This window comes from Corvus moneduloides, chromosome 21 (assembly GCF_009650955.1).
Source record: "Corvus moneduloides isolate bCorMon1 chromosome 21, bCorMon1.pri, whole genome shotgun sequence".
Taxonomy (NCBI): domain Eukaryota; kingdom Metazoa; phylum Chordata; class Aves; order Passeriformes; family Corvidae; genus Corvus; species Corvus moneduloides.
The window spans coordinates 3903530-3929805 of record NC_045496.1 but is presented as its reverse complement, the minus strand read 5'-3'; the positions used below and the strand labels follow the sequence as shown (position 1 = coordinate 3929805).

The window sequence follows — 26276 nt, the reverse complement described above, 5'->3', positions numbered from 1 at the left end:
CAGCTGATAAATACCTCACTTGTAGACCGTTCCATGGAAAATATTCTTTGCAGAGCAACTATTTCAGATTTCCAAACGTGCATTTCAGATTTCTACAACTGAAGTGGTGAGCTGTGACTGCAGGGCTGCTCAGAACGTGGAGAAAGAGAAGATATCCGTGGGGAGGGCTCCATCTGTACCCAAGCAGAGGTTTCCTTGCAGGACTCCAGTGTGGAACAGGCTGCCTTTGGCTCCCGTGACACAAACGTGTTCAGTCACACCTGAGGCTTGAACACGAACTTCTGCACAAACCCACTGCTCAGGCTCCTGGCTTTGCAGAGTCTCAGATTACAGCTGCACCACGGAGATACCTGGGCTCTGGCAGGGATCCAGCTGGGAAGCACTGCCCAGCCTGCATCTCGCTCACAGCACATTCATCAGCTTTACTGACAGGGCAAAAAAGAGCTTCTTCCAATGTGCCAGATGGAGAGAATCGAGAATTCAATTGGACTCAATTTATAACGTCTCTGATTGCAGTACAAATCATCAGTTCACACCAACCAAGATCAGGAGGACATCAGCAAGATTTGACTGATCTCAGGGGCAGAAAATATTCTGGATGGATTATCCCCACCAATCTTCCCCAGGCTGAACTGCCAGCAGCCAAGCTGTACTTTCTCTCCTGAGCTGGGCAAACAGCTGCTCAAATTTCCATTTGTATTTCTGTATTAACGACAATAAAGGACAAAATTGGTAGCAACTAAATGCAATTTTGCACTGATGAACTGCACAGAGAAGAAACCCTTGCAGGCACCTGTGGTTGCCAGAAATCTGGGGGTTTTTTGCCAAATTTTTTATTACTGCCAAAAATAGATTGGGAGCAAATCCTTCTACCATCAAAATCAGTGTCCTACAGATGATCCAAAAAGATCAGTTAGATCCACAATAAACCCATGCACGTTTACATGTGTGTGTTTATGTCTATACTGACCTAATGATGATAAAAACTAACTCGAAAGATACACTAATAGCATTGCCTAAAATTGACAATTATTTCCAGTTTCCTTGTGATGGGGAGGACAAATGTATCCAAGATGCATTTTCCTTTCCAAAGGCATCATCTAAGTTCGTATTAAGCAATGGTTTTACAACACCTGCAGTGTCTTTGTGTTGAGATGAATCCCATGTTCGATCCTTTTGCCTTTTTGTTTCCTCCTCCCCATTCCCAGGGGATGCAAAGAACACACTGCGCTGCCCATCAGAAGAAGTGACAGCAACTGACATTTCCCCTTTAGAAAAATAAGAATTCCTATTAGAAATCAGCCAGAGGGGGTTTCTTTGGGATAGAAAACTTTATTAACAAACATACAACTGTTTTTTTTAATATGATGAGGCTGGGAAACTGTGGCAGTGCCTGCCCCACGGCCTGGGACAGTGACACACAGCCCCATGTGACAGACGGACACCCCACCGTGGAACCCCAAGGCCAGGAGCGACTGCCTCGCTCTCACTTTAACCCAGCTTTTTTCAAGTCCTCTGGCAGAACTCGGCCTTTCTTCCGGGCCCTGGCTTTCTTCTTCTCTATCCTCTCCTTCTTCTTCTTCTTAATGTTCTTCTGGCGCTTGTCCTGCCGCTGCTGCATCTTTTCCACCACCCTCACAGTCCGTTCCTCCCACTGCCTCTTGCGCTGGGCTTTCCGCTTCTCCTTGCGCTTCAGGGCCTCCTTCAGACGCTCCTCGTCATCACGGATCTTCACCCCTTCCGCCTTATAGAGAGCATTTGTCCATTTTATCTTGGTCTCCAGCTCCTGAGCTTTCTTCTCGTCCTTCTCCTTGAGCTCCTCCAGCTTATTCTTCCTGGTCTCCAGCCTGCTCAGCAGCTGCTTGTAGTTTTTTCCTGTCAGAGGAGTGATATTGCCTTTCACTGCTTTCCTCTTCTCTTTTTTCTTCTGCATCTTGTTCAACTCATTCTCTTCATGAACTTCAACCCTGTTGAAGACAATATCAGCTCTGCTCTCCTCCTTCTTGTTTTCTGGCTCTGCTGGTACCTCCTCAGTTTCTTTCTTCTCCATTTTTGCCTTCATCTTCAACTCCTTTCGCCGGCGCTTCTTTCTCTCTCTCTCGTACTTCCTTCGCTGCCTCTTCTCCAGGACTGCAGGAGTTAATTCTTTGGCATTATCCTAAGGAAAAGGATGGACATGAATGAGCAGCCTTAAAAGGGATAAAGCAGAATTAAAAGTGGGCTGTCCCCAAGTTCCTGATTTCAAACTTCTCCTAAGAAGCACTACCTGTGATGTGAAGCTGTGATGTCTCAGCTGCTAGAGACACTAAACACAGTAGTAACACTTCACACCCTTTGCTTTCCCTCAGCAGTCCATAGCTGTCCCCTTTCAGGCTCTCACTATTTTGCTTTCTCCTAAAAATCACCAAAGGCATGTTCTCATCCCAGCTGACCTGTCGGCGATTGAATCATGGACCCACACCGTGATTCAGGGAATCTGAATTGTTTATTCAAAGGAGTGAGTTGGTTTTACACACCTTTCCAAGGCACAGTATTTCCTTCTGTGGTGTGACCTATCCCGTGTTGCCACATCAGCAACACGCTTTTTCCATGTCTTTCTATGGGGTGATCACTCACTGTTCACCCGTCTGTCAGCTCCCGGCAGGCTCCTCTCCGTAGGGCTCTGCCGTGTGACACCTCCTCTCCCCAGGGTCTGGTGGAGACAAGTGTCTGTGTGCTGCCATGTGCTCCTTTGTGCTGCCAGGTGCCTCTGCAGGCAGGTTTTACAGCTTACAACCCAATTCTCTCTTATAATTCTCCATACTGACCCCACCTTTTCTCACAGGTTTTTCCAAAGAACACACACAGGTCACCTGGCAATAGCTACAGGCAATTCCGTATGAGATGGAGTCAGCTCAAACCCTGAGCCTGTGAGATCCTGTCCCCACACCCCCTGGGAGGCTGGGGAGAATTTCAAGTGCATAAACACACATATGCACACACATTCAGAGTTCCCATACCTGTCCAGAAGCCTTTTTAATCTTTTCGTGGAGTCTCTGACGCAACAGATTGATTGCAGAAACAGAAGGGGAACTCAGTTCACTGTTACTTCCTGAGAGAGAGAAAATAAAAATACTTCAAAAGCAGCACCAGCTAAACAGAAGCACTTTCTCTGGCTATGGGAAAAACTCTGGGAACTCTTTAGATGCTGTGAATGGAATGGAAAATCCAAACAAACCCATAGTTTCTATTTCATTGGTTTCTTTAGAATTTCCTCGGTTTCTTTAGAATTTCCTCTTTTATCATTCAACACTGCCAGCAGTGGCCTGGCATGCCCTGGGGCTGCCTGGCAAGCCAAAGACAAATACCAAGTCTGTGGAACAGAGAGGCTCAGGACATCTTTTCTCTGTGATCTGGCTTTTCATTGTCATAAAGGAAAGCTGAGCTGGCAGGACAGGGGTTGCATCCACCCGTAATTCCCAAAGTTACATGGGACACGCACAAAACCTCTGCAGTTCAGTCAAACACCGTTTCCAGAGAGCCACCCAGTGGTGATGGCACAAATTCATGTCCATAGGCAAAATCTTCTGGGGCACACGGGGATAAGCAAAGGTGTTCTCAATTCAGGCTTTCCAAACCACACTTGTGGGAACCAAGTGAAAAGCAGCCAGCTCAGCCCAGGTCACTTTCACGGTAAAGCTGGAATTCTTACCTGCAGCCACATTCTCATTTCTGTTCTGTGTACCACCCTGTGGAGATGATTTGCTGGCTTGAGGGGCTGCTTTCTGTCCTGGAGTGGGTTTACTGGTGTTAGAAACCACCTGTTTGGCTGAAGGAGCATTCTTCTTCTCAGCTTGCTTCCTGGGTTTCTTTTTCTTCTGTTTCTTGACCTGTCTGCCAGCATCATCGGGCTGGCCTGGCTTAGACACTAGAAGGCAAAACCAAATTAAACAAAAGAAGACAATGCTACATTCCCACTCTTAACATCCAGTTATTACTGAACACTAAAGTTCCAGCATTGCAAAGACATATCTTAATGTTCAAAAAGTGTACGTTTGAGGATTTATTTAAATAGACCAAACATCCTCGCACACTTTCGTAAAATCCCAGCTCTCCCACATTCATCACCACAGTGAATGGAGACCACTGATTTCCAGGGCTCCCAGCACAAGGTGCACAACGTGCTCGGGAACTCCGTGTTTCAGCAGACTGGTATTTTGTTATAAAACGGCACAACCCCGGGCCAAGCACCCCGCGGGGGCACGGCTGTCGCGCCCAGCCTCCCACAAACCGGCCGGAGAGGGCAGAACCGAAGCGTTACTGCTCCAATACCAAATTTCCTCTTCCGCGACTCCGGGGCGTGCTGCACGCCGACCCTCCTGGCCAAGCCCTGCAGGTAGGAGTCCTGGGCGGCCAAGCTGGCCATTGCTGCCCCGGGCCCGGGTTCCAGAGGCACCGTCCCCTCCCCGGGGCAGCGTGGGGACCGCGTCCCCTCCTCGTGGAGTCCCCGGCAGGAAGTGATGGATGAAGCGCGCCGGCCGGGAAGTGACGGCAGCGCGGGGCGCACGGAGCGGCCGCAGCCGCCGGGCCCGGAGCCGCCCCGCCTGGGCTGCCGCGGGGTCCGTACGGCCACCAAGGCTCCCTCAGCCACACCGGGGTGCTCTGGGCTCTCCTGGGGGGCTGCGGGTCACCCCGCGACCCCCGTTCTTTCCAGCCACCACCCCGGAGCCCCGCAGGCAGCCTCCGGCTCGCCTCCGCCGCACCTCCCAAACCTTTCCTTGCCCCTATATTGTAGGGCAAAACCGAGCTTCCCCCTGCACGGGGGTGAGGTCCCCGGAGCACGGGCGAAATTCGCGATGGTTTCTGCAGCCCCTGTACGGGAACAGCTGCGCAGAGCAGGGTTTTTTTCACAGCCTGCAAGGGAACGCTTAATCCCATTGCATGTGCACGCTCATATTGGGACACTTCCACAAAGCCTCGTGGCTGAAAACACACGCCTTAAAAATTACACAAAACAGTTTTATTAAATCACCTAATTACAAAAATAAATGGAATAGAAGAAAAAGAAACAACAACAAAAAAATAATAGCAAAATCCACATCCTAAGAAATGAAACATTACAGCAGAAAGCTGGGGAAGCTCAGCTCAGTTGTTGGAATGCCCTGGTGGCTCTGTGGTGCCCGTGACACCGAGCTGTGCTGACAGTGTTCCAGTTCAGTGGCATCTCCCTTTCAGCTGCACAGCTCGAGCCAAGGCATGCTGAGCTGCTGAACAGCTGCAGACCAAGCACCAAATGTGTTTCTTTGGAAGGAAACGGAGAGTTACCGAGTATCCCTCACTGCTCTCAAGATGTTTTCATTAGACAAAACTAAAAGCCAACATAAACAGTGGCTCCGTGTTAGCTCAGACTGTTAATAGGAATTTCTGTGTAAACACTGAAGAAGGAATCGACTGACTAAAGCATGACACTGCTTCTCTTTGTGGTTTTGAGCACGTGGCATCGTTGATCCCTCAGTCTGATCCCTGTCTGCCTGTTCGTCTTCCAAGGGGGGAACACTGCTGTTCCATAAGGGTCTCCTGGGAGCCTCCTCCCAAAGCAAGAGTTCAAGTTTGTAAAGCATTTTGACAGTGAAGACTGTTGTGTAAAAATACTATAAGACTCTTTACAGTAGACCAGAGGTTGTCGGATGCCATCCTGAGAGAGCTTTAAAGCAGCCAGAATGTCAATAACCTTGGGAAGCAGAGTAAAAACCCCAACACACTCACTGTGCCCACATTTGGCTCAAGTTTATCCCAAAGAAATTCAACTCCCAACACTCACACGGAAACAAACTGGACTTCTAAGGAACTCTACACGTAACTATCACGCTAAAGCAAACCTGACTCTAATTTGTTATAACGAGATACACTTTGTGTCTACTTATCTCTATCTCTTAAGGGACAGGAACACTCCTGGCAAGGTCCTGGGGTGGAGGAAGCACACGCAGGGAGCAGAAATCTGCCAGCACAGCTCCAGTGCCTCCTCCCGACAGCAGGAGCCGCTTGCTCAGCACAGCAGGAGGAAGACTTCCAGCAGCGCGGCGCTGCGGCAGGGGCAGGGTCATCACTGGATGAGCCGCACCCGGCAGCAGCGGATCCTCTTCAGGAATGCTCGGCGGGGCCCGCCCCGTGCCCGTTCACGTGCGGGTGCGACGGGGTGGAACTCTGCGAGGTGGCAACGCTCTGCTCTGCTGTGGCAGCTGCCAGAGGCATCGAGAGGCTCTCGGGGGACAGCGTGGCAAAGTCTTGTCTCCAGTAGGCTTCGCACAGTGGGAGATCATTGCTGTCACACAGACTGTAGCTTTCCAGAATAAACAACCCCAGTGAGGAGAGAGCAGGTGTGGTGACAGAGGAGGGGAGGGATGGAAAGGGTGGAGGGAGCAAGACAGAAGCAAAACATTAAGAAAATGGCAAAAAAAATGCTGGATGTAAGGTCTGTGTTCATGAAATCATCCCAAGTCGTGTGACACTGGCCTTTCCTAAGACACCCCCCTCTAAGGGCCTGATGAAGACTGGGGCAATTTCAGAGACAAAACTGTGGCTACAAAATGAAACAGAGGCTCAATTCTAGTCCAGACACTCCAAGTCTCTGAAAAGATCTGAGCTGAAGTCCTGGCACCGCCAAATATGGCAGTTCTGCTACTGGTGAGTGAGACATGGACCTTACCCACAATTTTTTTACTTGGAACTAGACTGCAACCTATGTGAGGAAAAAAATAGAAATACTGCTCTAATTTCACTTCAGAAAAAAACCTGCCACAATTGTTTTGGGGTCTGTCCCTGTCACAATAAAGAAGAAACTTATTTGCACCCTTGCCCTTCCAAAAAGTGCTCCAGAGGTTTGGGTCTTCCATTGAAGCTTCCCAGTTTGATTATAAAGTACTGACAGCTCCTGCCTTTTTCCAAAGAGCCTGAGCTAACAGTGCTTCTAAAAGCAGCTGGCTGGATTCCAACACTGGATGAACCAGCAGTGTGGGAAAATAAGGTTTTTAAACAACTGGCTAATTCTTCCCCGTGCTCTGAGGAAAACATAATGTGGAAGGGCCAAAACTAAAAAGAAACATGGAAGGAACTGGAACAAAACCAACACAAATCCCAAAGAGAAGAGGGAGCTGCACACACAAGAGACACCCAAGACAAAGTGAGTGCTGGAGCAGAAAGCAGCTTGCATTCAGAGAAAAACAAACCCAATGGGTCAAGTGATTTTGTTGTTGCAGCTTTATTTACATTTGTAATGTATGGATTGATGCTTAGGGAAATATTTTAAGTATAGAAATATGAGACAGTTCATATTGCACAAACATGAAACGTGAGATTTAACCCCACACTCAAGACAGCTCCTGTGATCTCAGAGGAGGGAGCAATGGAACACAAATGCAGGTCTGGGGGTTAGGATGAGAGAAGGCAAGCTGGACTTGCAGTTACCACTTTGGGGAACAAGCACACAAAGCACTAGTTGCAAGCTGAACTCTTTTCTGGCAGCATCACCCAGCTGGCTTTGCAGGAGAAGTGAGAAGGCAGTGGATACATGTTTTATATCTGGGCCTCTGTAAAATCCTCTGGAAGATGAGCCCCCAACACAGCGGAGCTGGGTTCAGTTAACAAAGACCTTCAGGACTGAAGCAGAACTATAACTCCTGTTCTGTCATGGACCTCAGGCCACGATTTCCCAGGAGAACCTGACCACAGCATCCACACATCATGGCAGGGGAGTTACTAACCACATTTCAGCTGTGTCAGAAGCATGACTGTTTCTCCTGCTGCCCCAGTTAGAACAGTTCAGAGTCTAAGCTCCACCTCTCAGGTAACACTCCTCAGAAGTCAGGGTCAGTGAGCAGCTCTGCACAGCCCCCAGGAGCAGTGGCCAGCCTGCTGCTCTGTCCTAGGAGGGCTCCTCAGGGCATGGAAGGGACTTCACTACTCCCCTGAGGCACCCAGCCAGTCTGAGTGCAGAGGGACAGCTCTAGGAAACTACTTGAACACAGGGCAGGAAAGCAAAGATTCCTTCAGGACAATCTTCTTGGGTCCAGTTTCAAGGATCTGGTTTTGGGTCTCATCAAAAGCCCCATGTGCACATAAAAAGCCTGGCAAACACCCGACCCTACAACTGAGAGGTATCCCAGGGCTGCCAGGACAGCAAGAAACTCCCCTTCGGGGGCAAACAGGCTGTTGTGTTTACAGCCACTGAAACATGGCTGTGACATAACAGAAACCCTTCCCCCACATTAGACAATAAGATTTCATTAAAAATATTGTAGTATTCTAATTATAAAAGGACTTTGAATAAATCACCGTTTCTGTATTTACACAGACACAATTTCTTTGGTGCAGAAAAAGACAGGAAAGAGCACAGGAAGGGAGGAAGTGCTAAAAGCAAACACCCAAGTGCTACATGATCACAAGTGTCAGACCACAGCTCTGCAGAGTTGCCAGGTTTCCTCACCTCAGGACCAATAAGAAAGAGCAGGAAGGCAAATCCATCTGATGTACACCAACATTTGTGCTTCCATGTCAGTTCTGTCAGCAAGGGTTGCTTTATGTGGCACCTGGGGCCAGGCAGGTGAACAGACCATGCCAGCACGGTCAGAACCCCTCAGTCCAAAAGTGAGTGACCAGCACAGTGTGGTGGCAGTCTGGGGACAGGGTGAGTGAAGCATGCCTGGCACATGTGGGGCACTCTCATCCCACACCACATCCCTTTGGATAAGCTCACTGCTATGTCATGGACCTATCAGCACCTGCACAGGTGCTTGGGTTTGTGATCATCACAACTTCCGCAAAAAACTGAATAAAGTTTGAAAAACAACTCTTCACTTTTACCTCTAAGCTGTGTCATATTATTATCTTTTTACTCTTAAAATATATATTACTCATAAACAATGGCCTTACATTCAAAGATACTGAGCAATTTAGTTGACTTAGCTGGGGTTATTATAGGCATTCAGCATTTTTAGAAAAAAAGGAAAAGTGAAATGTAGAAAACCTGGTCATTGAAATTTTAAATAAGATTGTTTTAAAGTTTTGTTTAAAAGTCCTAGTATTATTGCACTGACTTCACTTAGCTTGGAAAGTGCAGCCAAAATAACCACGTTTGCATTTGTTTTCTTCTGCTTTCATTTACTGCATCATTAACTAGAAGTGCTGGAGTGCATGACGAAAAAAATAAAAAATAAAGTGTCTGAATTCTCTAAAGTCTGTTTGCTAGGTAAGAGGCTTATTTTTTTAGTAAAAATACTAAAAATCCCACAAACAAATCAGTAATAAGTCATTCCTTAGAAAATCCTATCACAATACTTCATAATGCAGTGAAACTGAGCAAGTTTGTTTGCTCCTTGCAAATGTTGACCCCAGCAGGACTGGAGGCAGTGGACCGTGAAGGAAAAGGCACAATGTGTGACCAGGTCACTTGTGAAAGGACTCACCACGAAGGTGTGGTGACATCAGGACCCAGCTCAGAAAGCTGGTCTCTAGGGAGAGAGCCAGAGGCTCCTTCAGAGGGATTTCCCCCAAGGGAATTCATCTCCTTTTCTACAGATTACAACAGAAGCCTAAGGAAATTACCTATCAAACCTGGGATGCTGTGAACAACTCCTTCACCAGGACATTTATACCCTGTAGAATATTTACAAGGAAAAGGCAGTTGCTTTAGTTGCAGAAAAAGAGTTTGACCTAATTAAAAGTAGGACTAAAAAATTTTGGGAACATTCTCAACACCTATACTTTAAGGGCTACTTGATGGTCTGGACTAACTACCCCAAAAAGGCCTATAGTTGTAAGGCAGAGTCCACTGCCCTATTTGTACCTGGAAGAGTAATATTCTTCTTCTAGCTCGTACAGGTCAATGGAGATCTCATCCCGCAGCGCAATCAGCTTCTTGTCACACTCCTCCTGCAGACTCCTCAGCTGCTGGTTGCGCTGGTTGATGGCCTCGTTCACAGAGGGGAAATCATTGAGGATCAAGAACTGCTTCAGGTCAGACACGAGTTTCATCAGGGACTCGCCAGCTCGGACCTTGCAGCAGCGAGAAAAATCACACATCAGAACAGAGCTCTCCCCAGCTGCTCCTTCAGCCCAAACTTTGGATAAAAACTCCCACATTACATGAGGATTCTGACAAAATTCTGACCTAGCCTTCCCCAGTCACCCCAAACATCAGGTTACTCTCCTGGCAGCAGTCCTTGGGAATGTTATAAAGATCCAGTAATGAACCCAAAAGCCCTTGCAAGATGTGCTGCCCACAGATCTGAACAGGACAGTGCCACTCACAATATTTGCAGCTCTGACATGCATCTCGTAGTTATCTTGTTCACCCTGGGTTGCTCGAGAGACTTGAGTTTCGTCCTCGATCTAAAAAAATAAGTACACAAATCCGCCTCAATGTATTTAAAATCCAAACAGACAATTACTATGATATAAGGTATTATATATGGGAATATATATATGTGTATATGTGTGTGAATTTCCTATAGATGTGAAATGAGATCGCACATTACATTTGCGAAATTCGCATCTGTATGTGAATTACAGTTCAATTCACACATAGTGTTCAAGGCCAGGTTGAATGGGGCTTGGAGCAACCTGGTCTGGTGGAAGGTGTCCCTGCCCATGGCAGGGGGTGGAACGAGACGATCTTTACGGTCCCTTTTAAGCCCTTAACATTCAGAGATTCTATGAAGGGTCCTCCCCTCCCCGCTCACGGGCTTCGCTCTCCCCTCACAGCCCCTTCCTCCTCAGTGCCCCCGCCCTTTTCCACTTAGCAGCCGGGGTGCTCCCGCGGGGGAGATCCCGCTCAGGCCCACCTTGGCCGTCTTGATGATCTCGGTGAAGTTGTCCATGATGGACTTGACATCGTCCTTGAGGCGCTTGTTGTAGGACTGCAGCAGGGTCTCCTTGCTCTGGGGCAGCACCCGGGGCTGCGCCATTGCCGCGCCCGCCCCTCCCCAGCCCCTCCGGCCCCGCCCCTCCCGCGCTCTCGCGAGATCTCGCGCCCCGTAGATATTTCCCAGCAGGCACCGCTCCGCCTTTCTCTCCCGCCGCCCAAGATGGTGAGTGATGGCGGCGGCGCGGGGGGGGGCCGGGGCCATCCGCCGCCATCCGGGGCTGCCCGCCGTCATCCGCACCGCGCGGGTGCTCGGCAGCCGGGGGAGGCGGTGGAGCGGTGTCTCGTGCCCGGTTTGCGGTGATGGGGGAAGGCCGCATATGGGCCTGCCCGCTCGCGCCGGGGAACTGCGGCTGCTGCCGGCTTGGGCAGCCCGGGCAGGCCGCAGCGGGTTCCCGGGGTAGGTGGGATTGCGGTGGTCAGTGACGCGCGGTGAGGGTATCTCGGCTGCTGTCGGGGAGCGCCGGGCCGAGAGAAGTGATCAGCACGCTCGGTTTAATCCTTTCCCTCGCGGGGAGGTTCATAAAGCTCGTAAAGGCAAAGCGAAGGATTTGCTCTCTCTAGAAGAGCAGGATGAGCATGCGAGGCCGCCAGGCTGGTGAAATGCTTAGGAAAATAAATGCATTTCCAGGGTGGGCTGGTAACTTGTCCAAGCACGCAAGTTTTGGAGGCGAAAGAAGACAGAGTGTGTTTCTTGCTTGCAGCCGAAAGGAAAGAAGGCCAAGGGCAAGAAGGTGGCCCCGGCCCCTGCTGTAGTCAAGAAGCAGGAGGCCAAGAAGGTTGTCAATCCCCTCTTCGAGAAGAGGCCCAAGAATTTTGGCATTGGTGAGTATGTGGATATTTGGGATATTTTCTCCATGTTTTTTTCTTGTTCAATGAACAGATATCTGAATTATAAACAAATAACTGCTGCAGAGTGGAGAGGGTAATGAAGGCAGTTGTTTTGCTGCCTGCAGTTAATAACTGCCCATATGAAGGTGATATTGGACAATTTGCCCAATTTCCCTTATTACACGGATTCGTTATATGATGCTACTGGGATGAGTGTTTCCCTTTTTCATGTTCTGTGGGAAGTCGCTCCGGACTTGTGCAGTGCCATTCTTGTACGGGGCGCAGATGATGTGAAAGAATATTTGCTATCTGAGTGGTCGTGCTGACACATCACCACCAAGATCACTGATGCTCCTGTGCTGTTCCCGTGCTGCTGCTCTGGATTTGGGGCAGTCCTGAGCTAAAGGCTGTGTTTTTTAGGACAGGATATCCAGCCCAAGCGTGACCTCACCCGGTTTGTGAAATGGCCACGCTACATCCGGCTGCAGCGCCAGAGGTCCATCCTCTACAAGCGCCTGAAGGTGCCTCCTGCCATCAACCAGTTCACCCAGGCCCTGGATCGCCAGACAGGTGAGGATGTGCCCCACAAGGTTCTCTTGGCTTGGGTTGTAAATGGGATGTGCTTCAGGGAAGGGGAACAAACCAAAATAAGCCTTAACAAAGGTAAGCTGGGGTGTATCTGTGGAAGCATTTTAGGGAGGCTTTAATAGTGACCAGGGTGGTGTCAAAATCAATTTGCTGGCTTAAATCTTGGATTGCTGCTGTGTACCCTGGAAAGGGATTTAGAAAATAGCAAAGCTCTATTTACTGATTCAAACGCTGTGTTAAATCTTAACTGTGATTCCATTCTTCCAGCTTGATGTAGAAACTGCCCAGGGTGGTGTAAACAGATTGAGAAATCTATAGAAGGGGAGGTTTTGGGGGAAAACCAGCATCCTACAGGCTGGCACTGAAGGAAGAAGGGATTTAGGGGTCTTCTGTGAATGAGTCTATGCAAAAAACTTTGGACTTGGTATAATAATTTCCTCCTTGTAGATTCCTTGCTTTAAAGGAGCCAGTGCACCACCTGTAACCATAATTGCTGTGGGGGTCCACAGGCATTTCCTCATGCAGACAGTCAAGGAGCTCTCAGTGCCATCAGAGGTGCATGCAGATGCACCTCTGAGTGTTCTTCTCTTGGACTGTGCAGATGATGATCACTTTTTGCTGTGTAAAGAAATGTGATGACAACCACCAAGATCGCTGATGCACTGCAGTATTTTTAAAAAGTAATGCTTAGATTTTCAGGTCATGCAACTAATTAGTAGGTGTTCTCTTCCAGCTACACAGCTTCTGAAGCTGGCACACAAATACAGGCCTGAAAATAAGCAAGAGAAGAAGCAGAGGCTACTGGCTCGTGCTGAGCAGAAAGCTGCAGGAAAGGGAGATGCTCCAACCAAGCGGCCACCGGTCCTCCGAGCAGGTAACTTTGTACCTGAGTTGATGGAATATGGGAGTGTGGCACTTGGTGAGAGAGAAAACTGATGGAAGAGTTGGTTCTTCAACCAGACAGGCTTGGACAAGCTATGGCAATGATGTATGAATTTCTTCACCTGAGCTCAAAGTGAAGAGCAAAACAGACGAGCTTTTTAACCCTGAGCTTTAGCAAATTGTCCATGAAGTGTCTTTGTGCCCTGATGTGAAAAGTTTTTGTAACTTCCATAGTGATGCTGTGGTGTGGAATCAGAGCTTTAAAAATGGACTGAGAGGAAACAAAGCTTATCTAGAACTTGTTTTTCAGGTATTAATACTGTCACAACTCTGGTGGAGAACAAGAAAGCTCAGCTTGTTGTTATTGCCCACGATGTAGACCCTATTGAGGTGAGCATGTTACAGCCTACCTGTGTAACTTAGGGTGGGGTCAGAAGTGCTTTTAAGGCAAAAATGCATTTTAGGACAAACTTATTGCATGAGAGAGAATCCATTAAAAAAACCCCACACATTTACCAGAACTGGGATGTGTATGCATGTTTGTAGTTGTCCTGGTTTGACAGCGAGGCTGGGCCCTTGCAATGATGTTTTGAATTTCTTCACCTGAACCCAGCAGTGAAGAGCAAAACGAGCTTTTTAACACTGAGCAATTGCCACAGCCGAGGCTGGCACCCAGCACAAAGGGATGTTCTCCCTCAGTTCCTCAGCACTCCCTTCCCTTTCAGCTGGTGGTTTTCCTGCCAGCCCTGTGCCGCAAGATGGGGGTTCCCTACTGCATCATCAAGGGCAAAGCCAGGCTGGGCAGACTGGTCCACAGGAAGACCTGCACCTCCGTGGCCTTCACCCAGGTTAACCCGTAAGTGTTCTGGGAGCTCACTTGATTCTGTTGTGGAGAAAGCAAACTGCCCTAAGCACAGGCTCTAGAGCAGGTGGGTGGCCAGCTTGGGTCTCTCTAAAGTAGTAAAATTAAAATACCACCTCTGTAATGTCTGATAAAAATGCCTCTATCAGGTCTTGAAGGTGCAGATTATTTTGGTTTACCAAAAGGGTGGTTACTCTAAAATCTATGTAGAACTGTTAGCCTTAACCTGAGCAGTGCAAGATTCTGAGTGTTTATGCTTTGCAAGTGATGCTTTTGCTTAACCTGAAAAATTGGGTTGCCACTAGAAGCTCTCAAATTCTGTGGCAAAATACTAACAGAAAATGTTAAATCGAGACTCTAAAGGAACTAAAACTGTCACCAACAGGGAGGATAAGGGAGCTCTTGCCAAGCTGGTGGAGGCTGTCAAGACCAACTACAATGACAGATATGATGAGGTAAGTTTCTCTGTGCTCTTGGCCTTTATACTGTGAACATTCCCAAAAGCTTCCCAGAGAAATGGGACATAGTGACATCAGTTTATAGTTCTTGGGTGTGTTATACCTGGGTTTTCTTACAGTGTACTCAAATTCTTTACCTGAAGATGGGGTAAAATGTGAAAGCTGTCACCAGGTTAGAAGTAAACAGCAACCCCAGGGCAAGGATTGTAGAGAGAGCAGCAGCTTTTGCTAAGCTAAACTCCATCCCCCAAATCCAGGAGTTACGGGATAGCTGAATCCAGTATCCCTCACTGGGAAAGATCTTAAGCTTTTCTCTTTGCTACCCCAAAATGTAGTGCAGTGTTTGAAATGTGTAGGACTTTCTAGTTGAGGGAGCTCTTCCCCTTGTGCAGAATTGAGTGATACAGTAAGAGATGGAATGAGGCCTCTAACCTGTTCTCCCTTCCTTGCAGATCCGTCGTCACTGGGGCGGGAATGTCCTGGGTCCAAAATCGGTGGCTCGCATTGCAAAGCTTGAGAAAGCAAAGGCTAAAGAACTGGCCACGAAGCTGGGCTGAAGATGTACTGCATTGCACCGTGTTTTCTGTACATAATAAACCCCAGCTGTTCCAGTGTCTCTGTTTGTGGGAGTGTTCTGGGCAGGGAGTAGCACAGTGGCATTGCTGTACTATGTGCCTTCCACCCAGTGACAGAACACTGCTGTGCAAAAACAGCTGCACAGAGCTCGTTATTTACTTGGTACAACTTCCCTTAATTACTAGTCCTGTATAGTAACTCCTCTCTCTTGAACACCCAGCCCAGCATGCTCTGGGATCATGAAGTTGGGCTGGTCTAGTTCTGGCTTTAAGCCTGGCTTGGTTTTGCAAATCTAAATTGGGAATGGTACTTGATTTCTCCACTAGTACTTAGGGCTGGGTTACAGTGTGGGTTATGCACAGTGTTAAAACCTTCCAGGGCTGCAGTGCCTCCTCCAGTGAAGGCAGGCTGAGGGGGGAAGAATCAAGACCTTCCTGCAGTTCTGTTCTTTTCTGAGTGCTGACTAGGTGTGGTGGCAGTGTGGAGGTTACCCAGGTGCCAGCTGTGGTAGGTGCTTGTTTTTGCCAGCCCTCATCCTTTTGCAAAGCCACAGGCCTTCCCCAGCTAGACCTGAGTGTCCACAATAACCTCTAATTCAGGTCTGCTGCTGTTCTGTGTAAGATGCACAGTGCAAGTCACAAGGCAAAGACCTGCAGGCCTTTATTCTGCTGCAACTGCTGTGAGCCATTCCTGACTTCAGGAATGACTACTTGCTGCAAAAAGGCTGATTCACAAAATCCTTTGGATTTTTCTTAAAGAAAATAACAGTGGAGATGTTAAAATGTAGCTTCCAACCAACCATGACAGAAAAACGTATCCTTGTGATTCATGTTGAAGTTCAGTGCTCCCAAGCTGCAGCCGAATCACACTGGTGGGAGCTCAGTTTGCAGGGGTTGCTTAAAGTCTATTTGCAGCTTGATAGCTGCACATGTTTGCTGAAACTGCTCTGAAATTCCAGGTGCTTCAGTTATTTAGGACTGATCAGGCTCCTGTCATCTGTAAAAGTCTGCTCTTAACTGTAGCACAAAGTTACTTCCCAGCCCTCACAAAGGTAGCTTCTGTATAAATTTCTTGTACCACAAGAAGGCAGTTGCAGCACACAAGCTGTACCTATGAGAGAAAATCACACATTGGCACTTTTCCAGGCTGGACTGGACCTCCCTACTAAGGACAGCTGCAATAACCAAGTCAAATCACCTAGCACAAGCTATTTAGGTTAAAACTGTGCTTTTGTAACTCAAGAGCTCACGCAGGCATTCCAAAGCAGCCCGGGGCAGGTTCCTCTTACCAGGTGACGATGTACTGCATGTGCTCGTTCCGCAGGCTCACCCTGGTCTGGCCCCCGATGGGCCCCCCCGGGACTGTGCTTCCTGCAGGGACAACACAGCCAAGGTAAATCTTTGGTCTGCACAGCGTAGAGCTGCACTGTGGGTAAGAGGGGAAGAAGGTGCGGCAAGTCTGGTGGATACCCTGCACTTCCTCAGGCAGTGGTGTTCCCAAGTTCATAGAATCCCAGAATGGTTTGGGTTGGAAGGGACCTTAAAAATCATCTCGTTCCACCCCCCTGCCATGGGCAGGGACACCTTCCACTGATCTCAGGTTGCTCCAAGCCCTGTCCAACCTGGCCTTGGACACTTGCAGGGATGGGGCAGCCACAGCTTCTCTGGGCACCCTGTGCCAGGGCCTCCCCACCCTCCCAGGGAAGAATTTCTTCCCAATATCCCATCTAACCTTGCCCTCTGGCAGTTTGAAGCCATTCCCCCTTGTCCTATCTTCGATGCTCCTGACAAAAGTTGTAGGCTCCCTGTCACCTTCAAAACAGTGGGCTGGCAGAGCACAGGAAGAGAACTGAGGGGAAAGGGAGGGAGGGTGATGTAAATTGGATGTGGGGCTGGGTTCCTCTGTGACTTACTGAAATCTGCATCGATGAAGATGGGCTCAGCACCGGTCACCTTGGCCATGGCCTCCAGGTCCCGGTAGTGCCAGCGGTTTTTTTCAATGTTATTTTCAGGCACAAAGGGTTTCCTTTTTTCTGTTAACCTTACCACCCCAGTGAGATCAATTTCATCTTCAATCTGAGAAGTGAAGAGAGAGAAAAGGAATCTTTTCAAGATTGATTTCATATTCTGACACTTCGAGTCCTGTCATGAAAATGTGACACTTAAAGGGTCTGAGCATAAATGAAGTGGTTGTTCCCTGTAGTGGGGCAGTGCTGTAACACAGCAGGGAAAAAAATAGAACAAGAACAGCCCCTTGCTTGTAAAACACATTATTTACTTAACAAAAAGGTGGGAAACAAAGATTTGTTGTCTTTGAAAAGTTCAATGGCTGTTTAAGTCACCTCTCATGCTACTGAATGTGGCTCCAGCCTTTCTGGATTGGTCAGTGGTACCTCTGGGTAACCAAGGGGCACAAAGTAACACCCCCAATTCCCTGGATCCCCCGTACCTGTCCCTTCAGCCTGGTCTCCGGTTTCAATTTCTTCCTGGGCACAAATCCTCGGTTGACCAAAATCATGACCCTAGAGTTACATAAAGAAATGAAAGGGAATTTATTCCTGCTGCTGCCTAGAATTAAAGACCAAAGAAAGAAGCAGCCCACGTGTTTGCTGCCACTTTTGCTGTCACCTGAGTGCACATTATAAAGGAATTTAAATACAATTTCAAATCGAGCCCCAGTGATGTCACAGACTGAGAGATGCCTTTTAAGGCAGGGATTGATTGATGCAAACCCAACCACCAGGATTCAGCTTTTCCAAGGAGAAGCAAGTGCTCCCATGGAGCAGGACTCTCCTGAACTCACCCGAGCTCTGTGCAGTAGAAGGGGGTGACGACGTTGGCTCCGTTCTCCGGGTGGGATGTGATCCTCCCGGCTTCCCGGGCTTCGCGCTCGGGGTCCACCAGGGAGCGGGGCAGGATGTAGAGCTCCTTGGAGTGGTCAAAACGCCCTCGGACCTTCACAGGTCTGTACTCCAACTCCTTCAGTTCCATGGGGCTGCATGGGGAACAAGAGCAAAACAAAATCATGGCTGTGAGAGGCGAGTTCAGCCGGGAGGTTTTATCATGGGATTCTCCTTTTCCCTAATGGTTCACTCTGGAGCCTGTTGGCAGAGGCAGAAGACAAACACCTCATGGAATATGCAGCTGGGTTAATATTTTTCTACTATCACAGTGAATCAAATAGACATTATCAGGAGTACCCAGGGAGTAGTTCTTTTCAACCCAGGTATCACAGAGCAGGTGGACTCACTGCCTGTTCATCCAGCTATGGGAAGTGTTTCTTTCCCATCCCAGACCATGAAATCCAACTGAGCCCTTCTGAGAGTTGTGCCAGGTGACCAAGTGACCTTAAAAATCTCTCTCACATCTGACACAACTGCTCCACATGTGGGGCAGGGCCTGCTGTTGATCCAAGACCCTGTTGTAGTAGCAATTTCTTTGGGATATCACAGACACCAGCTACCAACTCCTTTCCCCAGGAGGTTTACAAATAGTATGAGCTACATCCCACATTCTCCTGAACAGAGATTCATCCTTCCCCATGCATTTAGAGTATCCCATAGGAAAGCACTGACTTATCCTTTTACTAAAAATTAAAAAATTATCAGTGTCTCTTTCTAATTTGCTTGGCACATCCCAATCCCCGTTGCATCCCTTCATTTTCATGCAGGTTAGTTCAGCACAAGCTCAGTAGTGCATGGTCCATATCTAATATTCCCAGGAAACCGTCAGTGCTCTGTAGACAACAAACCATCCCTGTTTCCATACTCTAATGTCAGAGGAATGGGATCTGCTGTGATTCTTGATGCCAGTTGTGCAATCAAATCTAATTTCCACTTGCGCCGCTGAACCTGGGAGCAAACAAACACAAAAGTAACACCTTAGGGCTGAACAGAGCAATATAACAACCCCAGCAAGCCTTAAAACCTTGGCCATAATTTTCTCATCAGACCTGGTCTAAATCAGGGTAATTGGAGAAGTTAAAAGAGAGGCTACTGAATTTAATCTGAGGAAATATTTATACTAAAAAGTGTAAAAGAAAAAGACTTCCTTTAAAGACTTACAAGTGGACACTTGGAAAACAGAAATGTAAAATAACAGCAAATGTTTACCCTGCTTGTGGTGTGAACTAGATCAAACAGATGGGAAAACTTGACAGCCTTCAAGTGATCACTTCTAGAAAAAATGAAATATTTATTTGTACCTGCCATGTGCCAAGACCAAAGGTGGTCAGAGGGATCAGGAGAAGGCCCCATTTCAGCAAGGTATCCTCTCCAGATGTGTCAGCAGCTGCTGTAGAACTTTGTGGTTTGCAGAACCTCAAACAAACATCTACAGAAAACCAGAAAGAGGAACAGGATTTATAGAGAAGAGATGCCAAATTCTTGCACGAAATATTACATCTTGGTACTAGGATGAAACAGGGCAGAAGCCCAGACATATTTTCTTACCTCTAGTCTTTTGAACCAGACCAGAACCTGCTTTAGTTAGGGGATATCCAAACAATGTTCTTCTGATCAAGCACGGCGATGCCTACACAGAATAAGAACGATCTTTTGTAATGTCGCTGCTTTATAAAACTTGTATTTAGGTGATATCAGTTAACTTGATGATTGCATGAAATATTGTTTATCTGTTGATTTAAGTCTCAAATGAGCAACCGCCTCTGAAATACTATGGGTTTGGTTATAATTTAAATGAAATAAAATATCCGTTACAGAGCTGCCTATAGCACAGCAATGAACTTCCATCCACACTATCAACAAACACACACCAGCTTAATCTACTCTTGACAGAAACAAGGGCCTACAGGGGACAGGATCAGGGGGCAGGACGCAGGGACGGGATGAGGGGAGGGGATGAGGGGACAGGACGAAAGGACGGGATCAGGAGACACGATCAAGGGACATGATCAGGGGACAGGATGAGGGGACAAGATCAAGGAACAGATGAGGAGACTGGATCAGGGGACAGGATCAGAGGACAGGATCAGAGGACAAGATCAAGGAACAGATGAGGAGACAGGATCAGGGAACTGGATCAGGGAACTGGATCAAGGGACTGGATCAGGGGACAGCATCAGAGGACAGGATCAGCGGCTTACCCGTCCCGGCCCCGCTGCCCCGAGCCTCCCCCGGCGCCGCCGCTCCCTCAGCAGCTTGGGCCCCGCTCGCAGCACCAACGCGGCCATGGCAGCCCCGGCCCGGCCCGGCCCGGCCCGGCCCAGCTCGGCCCGGCCCCCGCTGCCCCCGCACCGCCCCCGCCCTGCCCGCGGCCCGGAACGGGAAACGCGCCCGGGCTCGGCCCCTCGCGATGGCGGCGCCGGCCCCGGGTGGCGGCGCGGCCGTGCCGGAGGTGCCCGAGGCGGAGCGGCTCTTCCTGAGGCAGCACCCGCTGCTCAGCCCCGCGGGGCCGGGCAAGGTGCGCCCGTGTGAGGGCTGGGGGGCACCCTGAGGGTCCCGAGGGGATGGAGCGGCCTCCCTGAGCGTCCGTGATGGGGCCGGGACCTCGTGGCACCCGATGGGCTCGGCCCCAGCGAGCTCCTGCCCCAGGTGTTTGTCAGGCGGAGGAAAGGCGGGGAGCAGGGCGCTGGTCTGTCCTGCCCCCCTCTGCCCTGCGATGGCTACGGGAAGGGTGATTATGATTAGACTTTGGAAGGGGCTGCCCAGGGAGGTGATGGAGTCCCCATCCCTGGGGAACGACTGGACGTGAGTGCCATGGTTTGGTTGACAAGGTGGGGATCAGTCATAGGTTATACTTGATGATCTCAGGGGTCTTTTCCAGCCGAATCGATTCTGAGGTTCAGTGGGATAATCCCCTGGGTTTCCTGACCATTAATGTTTTTTTTCAGGTGAGGTGCAGGCTGACAGGACATGAGCTGCCGTGTCGCCTGTCAGAGCTGCAGGCTTACACCAGCGGCAAGAAGTACCAGCGGCTCATAAAGGCAGCCAGAGAGTTTGACTATGGCACGTTTGAGCCCCACATAGTGCCCAGCACAAAGAATTTGTACGTATTCTTCCTTCTGTGTGTTATGCTTTACACTTTGCTCAATCTCAGACATAAAGTGGTTGGGCTTTACAAACTTTGTTATGGGTTTGGGGAGACTGGGAAAGTCTTTACAAAGTCTTATCAACTTTGAGCAACTTACAGTGCTTGTAAGTGAAAAGTTGTGAAGTCAAAGCACACTTTAACTCTGTTGCTGGCCCTTTCTGTGTCTGTCAGACACCAGCTGTTCTGCAAGCTCACCCTCAGACACATCAACAAGCTTCCAGAGCATGTCCTGCGCCACGTCCAAGGGAAGCGCTACCAGAAGGCCCTGAAAACTTGTAAGTAGCTTTTCTGAAGCTGTAACCAGATAACATTTCTTTCCTGAGCTGTTGAGATTCCAGTGGATCTCTCTGAAGGGGCAGTTTTGTTTAAATTGTCAGCAGTGTGTTACTATGTGTCCTCCTCAGCTAGGAGGGAAGGTCTCAGATGCAGGGAGCAGTTGGCCTCAGGCAAATACCTTGGAAAATCCTTCCTTGAGAGGATCAGCTCTTAAACTCCCCCATGCAGTGTGATTCATGTGTCCAGCACAATCTGTGTTAACATCTTCCCTGATCCGTGATGCTGTCGATTATATGGATGTATATTTGGATTGGAGCATGCTGTACTTTTGAGTTGCATTTCCTACAAGCTTGAGCTGGGAATGGGAGGACTCAGGGCCTGGGCAGCTGACCAGTGCTGCCTGACCCTCGCTCTTAGATGAGGAATGCCAGAGGGAAGGAGTGGAGTACGTCCCTGCCTGCCTGAGACAGAAGAAGCAGCGGGGACAGCACCCTGATGACCAAACAAATGGGAGCAGGCAGCCTCACAGGAAAGAGGAGTTCTGGGAGCCGAAGTCCAGCGAGGAGGATGGAGAGGAGACAGACGACAGCATGAGTGACCTGTACCCACGTGAGTGAGAACCTTGGTGTCATCCATGTCCTGCAGGGAGTTGGTTGGTTAATTTTCTCCTGGTTTCTTTACAATTGCTGCCTGATGCTGCTGTGCCAGAGGCACCTGACTTCATCCAGCTGGGGATCCTTGGGTTTTGGAAAAGCTTACCACCACTAAATAAGAAATAGTTAATGCTAAGTAAGAATGAGTTGGATCATGCAAGGTGTGAGGGAAGGGGATACGAGATCCACTGGGATTTGCTGCTTTAGAAATCTCCAGTTTGTTTCTCAGCAAGTGCTTGACAGAAGGTGGTCAGGCCGTTCTGCTGCCTTAGATCTGGAGGTGCAAATCCACCTTGCTGCAGCAGCAGAGGTGTAACACATGGCAGCACCTGTGCTGAAGCTCCTGGAATGGGAATAGAAAGAGCACCAAGGCACATTTCCAATAAAACACCCACGTGTTTATTTCCCAGGTATTTCAGTAGTGACACATACATGCCTGGTGACTGGAAGCAGCTTGGCACATCATCTTTAAAGTTAGGGGATGCAGAGCCTGTGTGCACAGGGAACTGATTTTGAGCTAAATCTTTGTATTTTAGCTGCGCTCTTCCCCGAAAAGAACCCATCAGCTCCACAGACCACAAAGGGCACGGATGACTTCGTGACAGACAGCGAGGACGACGAGGCCAAGCAGAACGGAGACGTGAATGGAGAGCACGGGGCAAGGAGGGATGGCAGCAGAGCAGTTGGCAACAAGAGAGGAAAGGTGGGAGTCAAGCCGCTGCCTGCAGCAGCAGGGGGTGTGGAGCTGGGATCCCATCCCGTAGGAGTTCCAGCTATTCCTGTCTGGGAACCAGCAGAAGGTGCAAAGCTGTTCAGAATAGACTTTCCTTGTGTGCCAGACAGTGACTTGCATCCCGAGGTGTAAATTCCTGCCAGGCAGTATTTATCCTGGCTGCGGTACTGAGGGATGTTCCTGCCTGTACAAACAGCTCATCTTTGGTGGGATCCTGCCCCACACTGTCTCAGAAGGAAAGCTGATGTTTGTCACGTGGGTTCTGTAATTGTCCTCCCTATACACAAACACAAATTCAGCCCTTTTGCAGTCATAGAGTCCCTCTAGACCCTTTTCCTGCCCCTTCTGAGGCACTGCCTTACATGACATCGCTGATCCTGCTGAGTTAGATACATAAAAAGGGATAAACCTTTGAGGCAGGCACTGTGGAATGGGCTGGATCCTTTATAATTATGTCAAACTAGAAAGTTAGGGCTGGATAAAGTTTGGATTCATTGCTGCAGGGAGCCTGCCAGTTTGTACCTAATGAAATCATCAGAAAGGGCTGCTGAGCTGCAGGATCCTGGCTCCATGAGCAGGGCTGGACTCATTCTAGCTGTTGAAGGAGATCACACTCAGTTTATCTTTAAGCTGTCTCAGGCAGGATGTTGGAAATAAGCTGATTAACTTTCTTCCCTACAGAAACAGACAGGCCCTTTAAAGAAGAAATTCAAGAGCCATCATCGAAAACCCAAAAACTTCAAGAAGGCAACCAATGGGAAATAAATTTTATGATAAATACCTGGCCTGAAGCCTTTTGTGTAACAATTCCAGTGGGAGCACAGGATGAAGTGTTTGCCCGTTCCAGTTAACTGTTACAGGTGTGGAGGGGAATAATAGGGTGGAATTAAGTTGTATTCCAAGAGCTTCAAGCCAGCCTCACAGCAAGGGAAGGATGTCTGCTGCAGTCAAGTCCAGGCAGCTCAGGTTTTTACAGAAAGCTGGTTTTTGATAGGCAGGAAAGCACAGCAGCTCTGCAGTGGAGCATCACCAGCCACACACGCCAAGTGGATACAAAGATGCCATTGTTTTATTTTGATTGTTTTCAAAAATCAAAACATTTTCAAACACAACTAAGGTACAAAATACAGCATAAAATGAGAATTTATACTTATTTCTTTTTTTTTTTTTTTCCCCACATAGAAAGCAAAAATATATTCAGAATGAATTCCAGAACACTTTGCAGAGCCAATTGGTAGCTGACATCCTGCTTGTGAGAGCTTCTCAGCCACGGGGAGAGGTCACTGGATTTCTGGGAGATGCACAAGTACAGCAGTGTAGGTAGGAAACCAGAATCTTCTGCATCAGGACTCACAGTCAGTAAGTCTGCACATTGTGCTGCCTAGAAGTATCTGATAATGCCCTCCACCTAACTGTGCCCCTGGAATACTGAAGTATTCCTGCTGCAGGGGACAGCATCAGTTCCTTTTCTAGGGTCTTGTGTTGGAAAGGGGACTTGATTTTCACGGAGGAAACTGGTCAGTTTTCTTCAGACTAGTCATCCAGCTCCTTAGTTAGACAGGACACAAGGAAGTTGAGAAAGACAAGGGGCTACTTGCAGGAGTAGTTTCTGTAATTTATAAATACTATGAACATCAACAGCAGTTCAGGTATCTGGGAATGGCTGCCTGATCAGTCTAGAACCATTGTAAGACCTGCAGTGAAACAGTGAAAGGCTCCTGTGCTGCAGCTCTGTGACTGAAAGGACCAGTTTGTCCAGCCTGGAAGAGTCAGGCACAGGAAACCCTTCTCTTGCAAAACTTCCTTGGAAAGCAAGCCATCAGTGACCTGACCTTAATGCTGAATTTGCCTCCCATCAATCTGGACATGGGAGTTAGACTAGATGATCTCCAGAGGTCCCTTCCAACCCTAACTATTCTGGGACAGCAACTGGCTTCCTCCAGCAGCAGCCCTTACAGAGGCTCTTACCCCTTAAGGTGATGAAATCACTGGTTTAACTTTCAACAGTGCTCTTCTATTTTTCATTAGTTCTTTCAGCCCAGTTTTCTCTGCTAAAAAGCAACTGTTTAACTGAACTGTCCAGGTGAGTGTCCTTATCAGGAGACCCTGAACAGCTCCCACTGGAGATGTTCACCTGCATTCCTCCTTGAACAAAGAGCTGAGCATCTTCCTCAGGGGAGACAACAGTGCAAGGAATCAGTGTAATGGTAGGAAGTTGGTAGGGCTCATGCTGTCTAGAATTCCTCCACAATCTAGTGGAACAGGTTCACACCTAGCTAAGAGAGGACAAAACGTCTCCTCTGAGCAGCACTAAGCATGGTCGTGGCACAGAGGTCATGGCACTGAGAGGCCAAACAGGGCCTTCCTCTCCTCACCCTCACGAGTCCCTCCCGTGGAAGGTCCATCCCTGGCTGCTTCTCCACTGCCCAGGCTTTGCACTCACATTCTTCAGCTATAACTGTGTGCAGAGTTGGGAACGGGGGCCACTTCCACATTTCCTCCCTGCACAGCTCTGGGTGGTCTGAGATGGCAGAGAAGGGGCTGTCCTGGAGAGCTCAGCACCCCAGCTCTTCAGTCAGCTGGGACTTTTACAGCCAAGAGACTGACAGAAGTGAATCTAAGAAGCAAAGACTACAGATCAGGAGATTGACTGCTCTCATCTGGCAAGTACTGAGTGCACAGAAAAGGGGAATTTCTGTAATTCTCAAGACATTTTCACCAATAACCTGCAATTCAAATATGAATTTGGGGCATATATGGATGGAAACTGGTTAATAGCAGAAAGGAGCTTTTATTATGGAATCTGCAGCACAACTTGGCTCCCTTCTTGGGAGTTCAGGAGGGGCAACTTTGGGGAAAGAATGTAGAATAAAGAATTCTTTTGGCACAGAATTTCCACAGAATCTACCATTCTGTCTCTTCAGGATTATCTCCCCCACTTCCTTTAAATCTGATTAGCAGTACAAGATTCATGCTTAATACAGGGTTCTCTCTTGTTCCCTCAAGGGCAGAACTGGGACATGTTAGAAAACCCTCCCCCTTTTCTTACCCAGAAAGGGGTACAACTACTTTTAGGGGTTTTTTCTGCCTTCTGTTCAGGAGCAGGAAAGACCTCTCCCTGCTAAACAAAAGGGACTAACAGGCCTCTGAGCAGCAAAATAACAGTGATTTTCTTAGATGCTGCTTTCCACCTCGATAAGCAATGCTATAACCAGCAATGGAACTCGTTATGCACAAGACAGTTTTGATGAGGGCAAGAAAGGGGATCCACTTTTTTAGTTATAGCTACAACCCAACAGCACACTGAATGATCCAGCTGTATCTGCTCACCTTTCTGCAAATTTTAAGACATTGCTTACATTCCAGACAGCAACTTTCTACTGCAATTCACTGAAGCATCAGCAAAATGCAGGCTCCTTGGGTTAGTTCCAAATCTAGGAAGTTAGAATAAGCCTAGGCAACATTCCTTG

At 48.5% G+C, this 26276-nt stretch overlaps 5 protein-coding genes and 4 non-coding genes across 11 annotated transcripts; 6 read left to right on the top strand and 3 right to left on the bottom strand.

Moving 5' to 3' along the window:
• Window positions 1–1312: 1312 nt before the first annotated feature.
• SURF6 (surfeit 6) lies at window positions 1313–4511 on the bottom strand. The gene is made up of 4 exons (XM_032130472.1): window positions 4312–4511; window positions 3692–3907; window positions 3000–3091; window positions 1313–2158 (listed from the first exon to the last, which is right to left on the bottom strand). The coding sequence occupies exons 1-4, from the start codon at window positions 4403–4405 to the stop codon at window positions 1487–1489; spliced, it is 1074 nt and encodes a 357-aa protein (XP_031986363.1). The 5' UTR covers window positions 4406–4511; the 3' UTR covers window positions 1313–1486.
• A 466-nt stretch (window positions 4512–4977) lies between these two features.
• On the bottom strand, window positions 4978–10994 carry MED22 (mediator complex subunit 22). Of its 3 annotated transcripts, none has more exons than XM_032130476.1 (4): window positions 10818–10994; window positions 10285–10365; window positions 9821–10029; window positions 4978–6319 (listed from the first exon to the last, which is right to left on the bottom strand). In XM_032130476.1, the coding sequence occupies exons 1-4, from the start codon at window positions 10938–10940 to the stop codon at window positions 6121–6123; spliced, it is 612 nt and encodes a 203-aa protein (XP_031986367.1). In that variant the 5' UTR covers window positions 10941–10994; the 3' UTR covers window positions 4978–6120. The 3 variants fall into 3 exon arrangements, with proteins under 3 accessions (XP_031986367.1, XP_031986368.1, XP_031986369.1); XM_032130477.1 differs by having other exon boundaries at window positions 4978–6313; XM_032130478.1 differs by lacking the exon at window positions 4978–6319 and having other exon boundaries at window positions 7214–10029.
• On the top strand, window positions 10995–15132 carry RPL7A (ribosomal protein L7a). Its single transcript, XM_032130475.1, has 8 exons — window positions 10995–11063; window positions 11602–11722; window positions 12149–12298; window positions 13050–13190; window positions 13509–13588; window positions 13924–14054; window positions 14446–14515; window positions 14971–15132. The coding sequence occupies exons 1-8, from the start codon at window positions 11061–11063 to the stop codon at window positions 15073–15075; spliced, it is 801 nt and encodes a 266-aa protein (XP_031986366.1). The 5' UTR covers window positions 10995–11060; the 3' UTR covers window positions 15076–15132.
• LOC116454558 lies at window positions 12009–12081 on the top strand. The gene has a single exon (XR_004244140.1). It is a non-coding gene; the product is annotated as a small nucleolar RNA SNORD24 (small nucleolar RNA).
• Window positions 12913–12978, top strand: LOC116454559. The gene has a single exon (XR_004244141.1). It is a non-coding gene; the product is annotated as a small nucleolar RNA SNORD24 (small nucleolar RNA).
• On the top strand, window positions 13295–13371 carry LOC116454557. Its single transcript, XR_004244139.1, has one exon. It is a non-coding gene; the product is annotated as a small nucleolar RNA SNORD36 (small nucleolar RNA).
• On the top strand, window positions 13775–13849 carry LOC116454551. The gene has a single exon (XR_004244133.1). It is a non-coding gene; the product is annotated as a small nucleolar RNA SNORD36 (small nucleolar RNA).
• A 597-nt stretch (window positions 15133–15729) lies between the features above and the next one.
• Window positions 15730–20300, bottom strand: LOC116454216 (surfeit locus protein 1). Its single transcript, XM_032130473.1, has 9 exons — window positions 20198–20300; window positions 19545–19626; window positions 19298–19425; window positions 18862–18944; window positions 17897–18088; window positions 17543–17615; window positions 17007–17169; window positions 16383–16464; window positions 15730–16204 (listed from the first exon to the last, which is right to left on the bottom strand). The coding sequence occupies exons 1-9, from the start codon at window positions 20282–20284 to the stop codon at window positions 16138–16140; spliced, it is 957 nt and encodes a 318-aa protein (XP_031986364.1). The 5' UTR covers window positions 20285–20300; the 3' UTR covers window positions 15730–16137.
• A 93-nt stretch (window positions 20301–20393) lies between these two features.
• Window positions 20394–25965, top strand: SURF2 (surfeit 2). The gene is made up of 6 exons (XM_032130710.1): window positions 20394–20514; window positions 20945–21099; window positions 21316–21419; window positions 21838–22029; window positions 22610–22776; window positions 23488–25965. The coding sequence occupies exons 1-6, from the start codon at window positions 20407–20409 to the stop codon at window positions 23569–23571; spliced, it is 810 nt and encodes a 269-aa protein (XP_031986601.1). The 5' UTR covers window positions 20394–20406; the 3' UTR covers window positions 23572–25965.
• The last annotated feature ends 311 nt before the right edge of the window (window positions 25966–26276 follow it).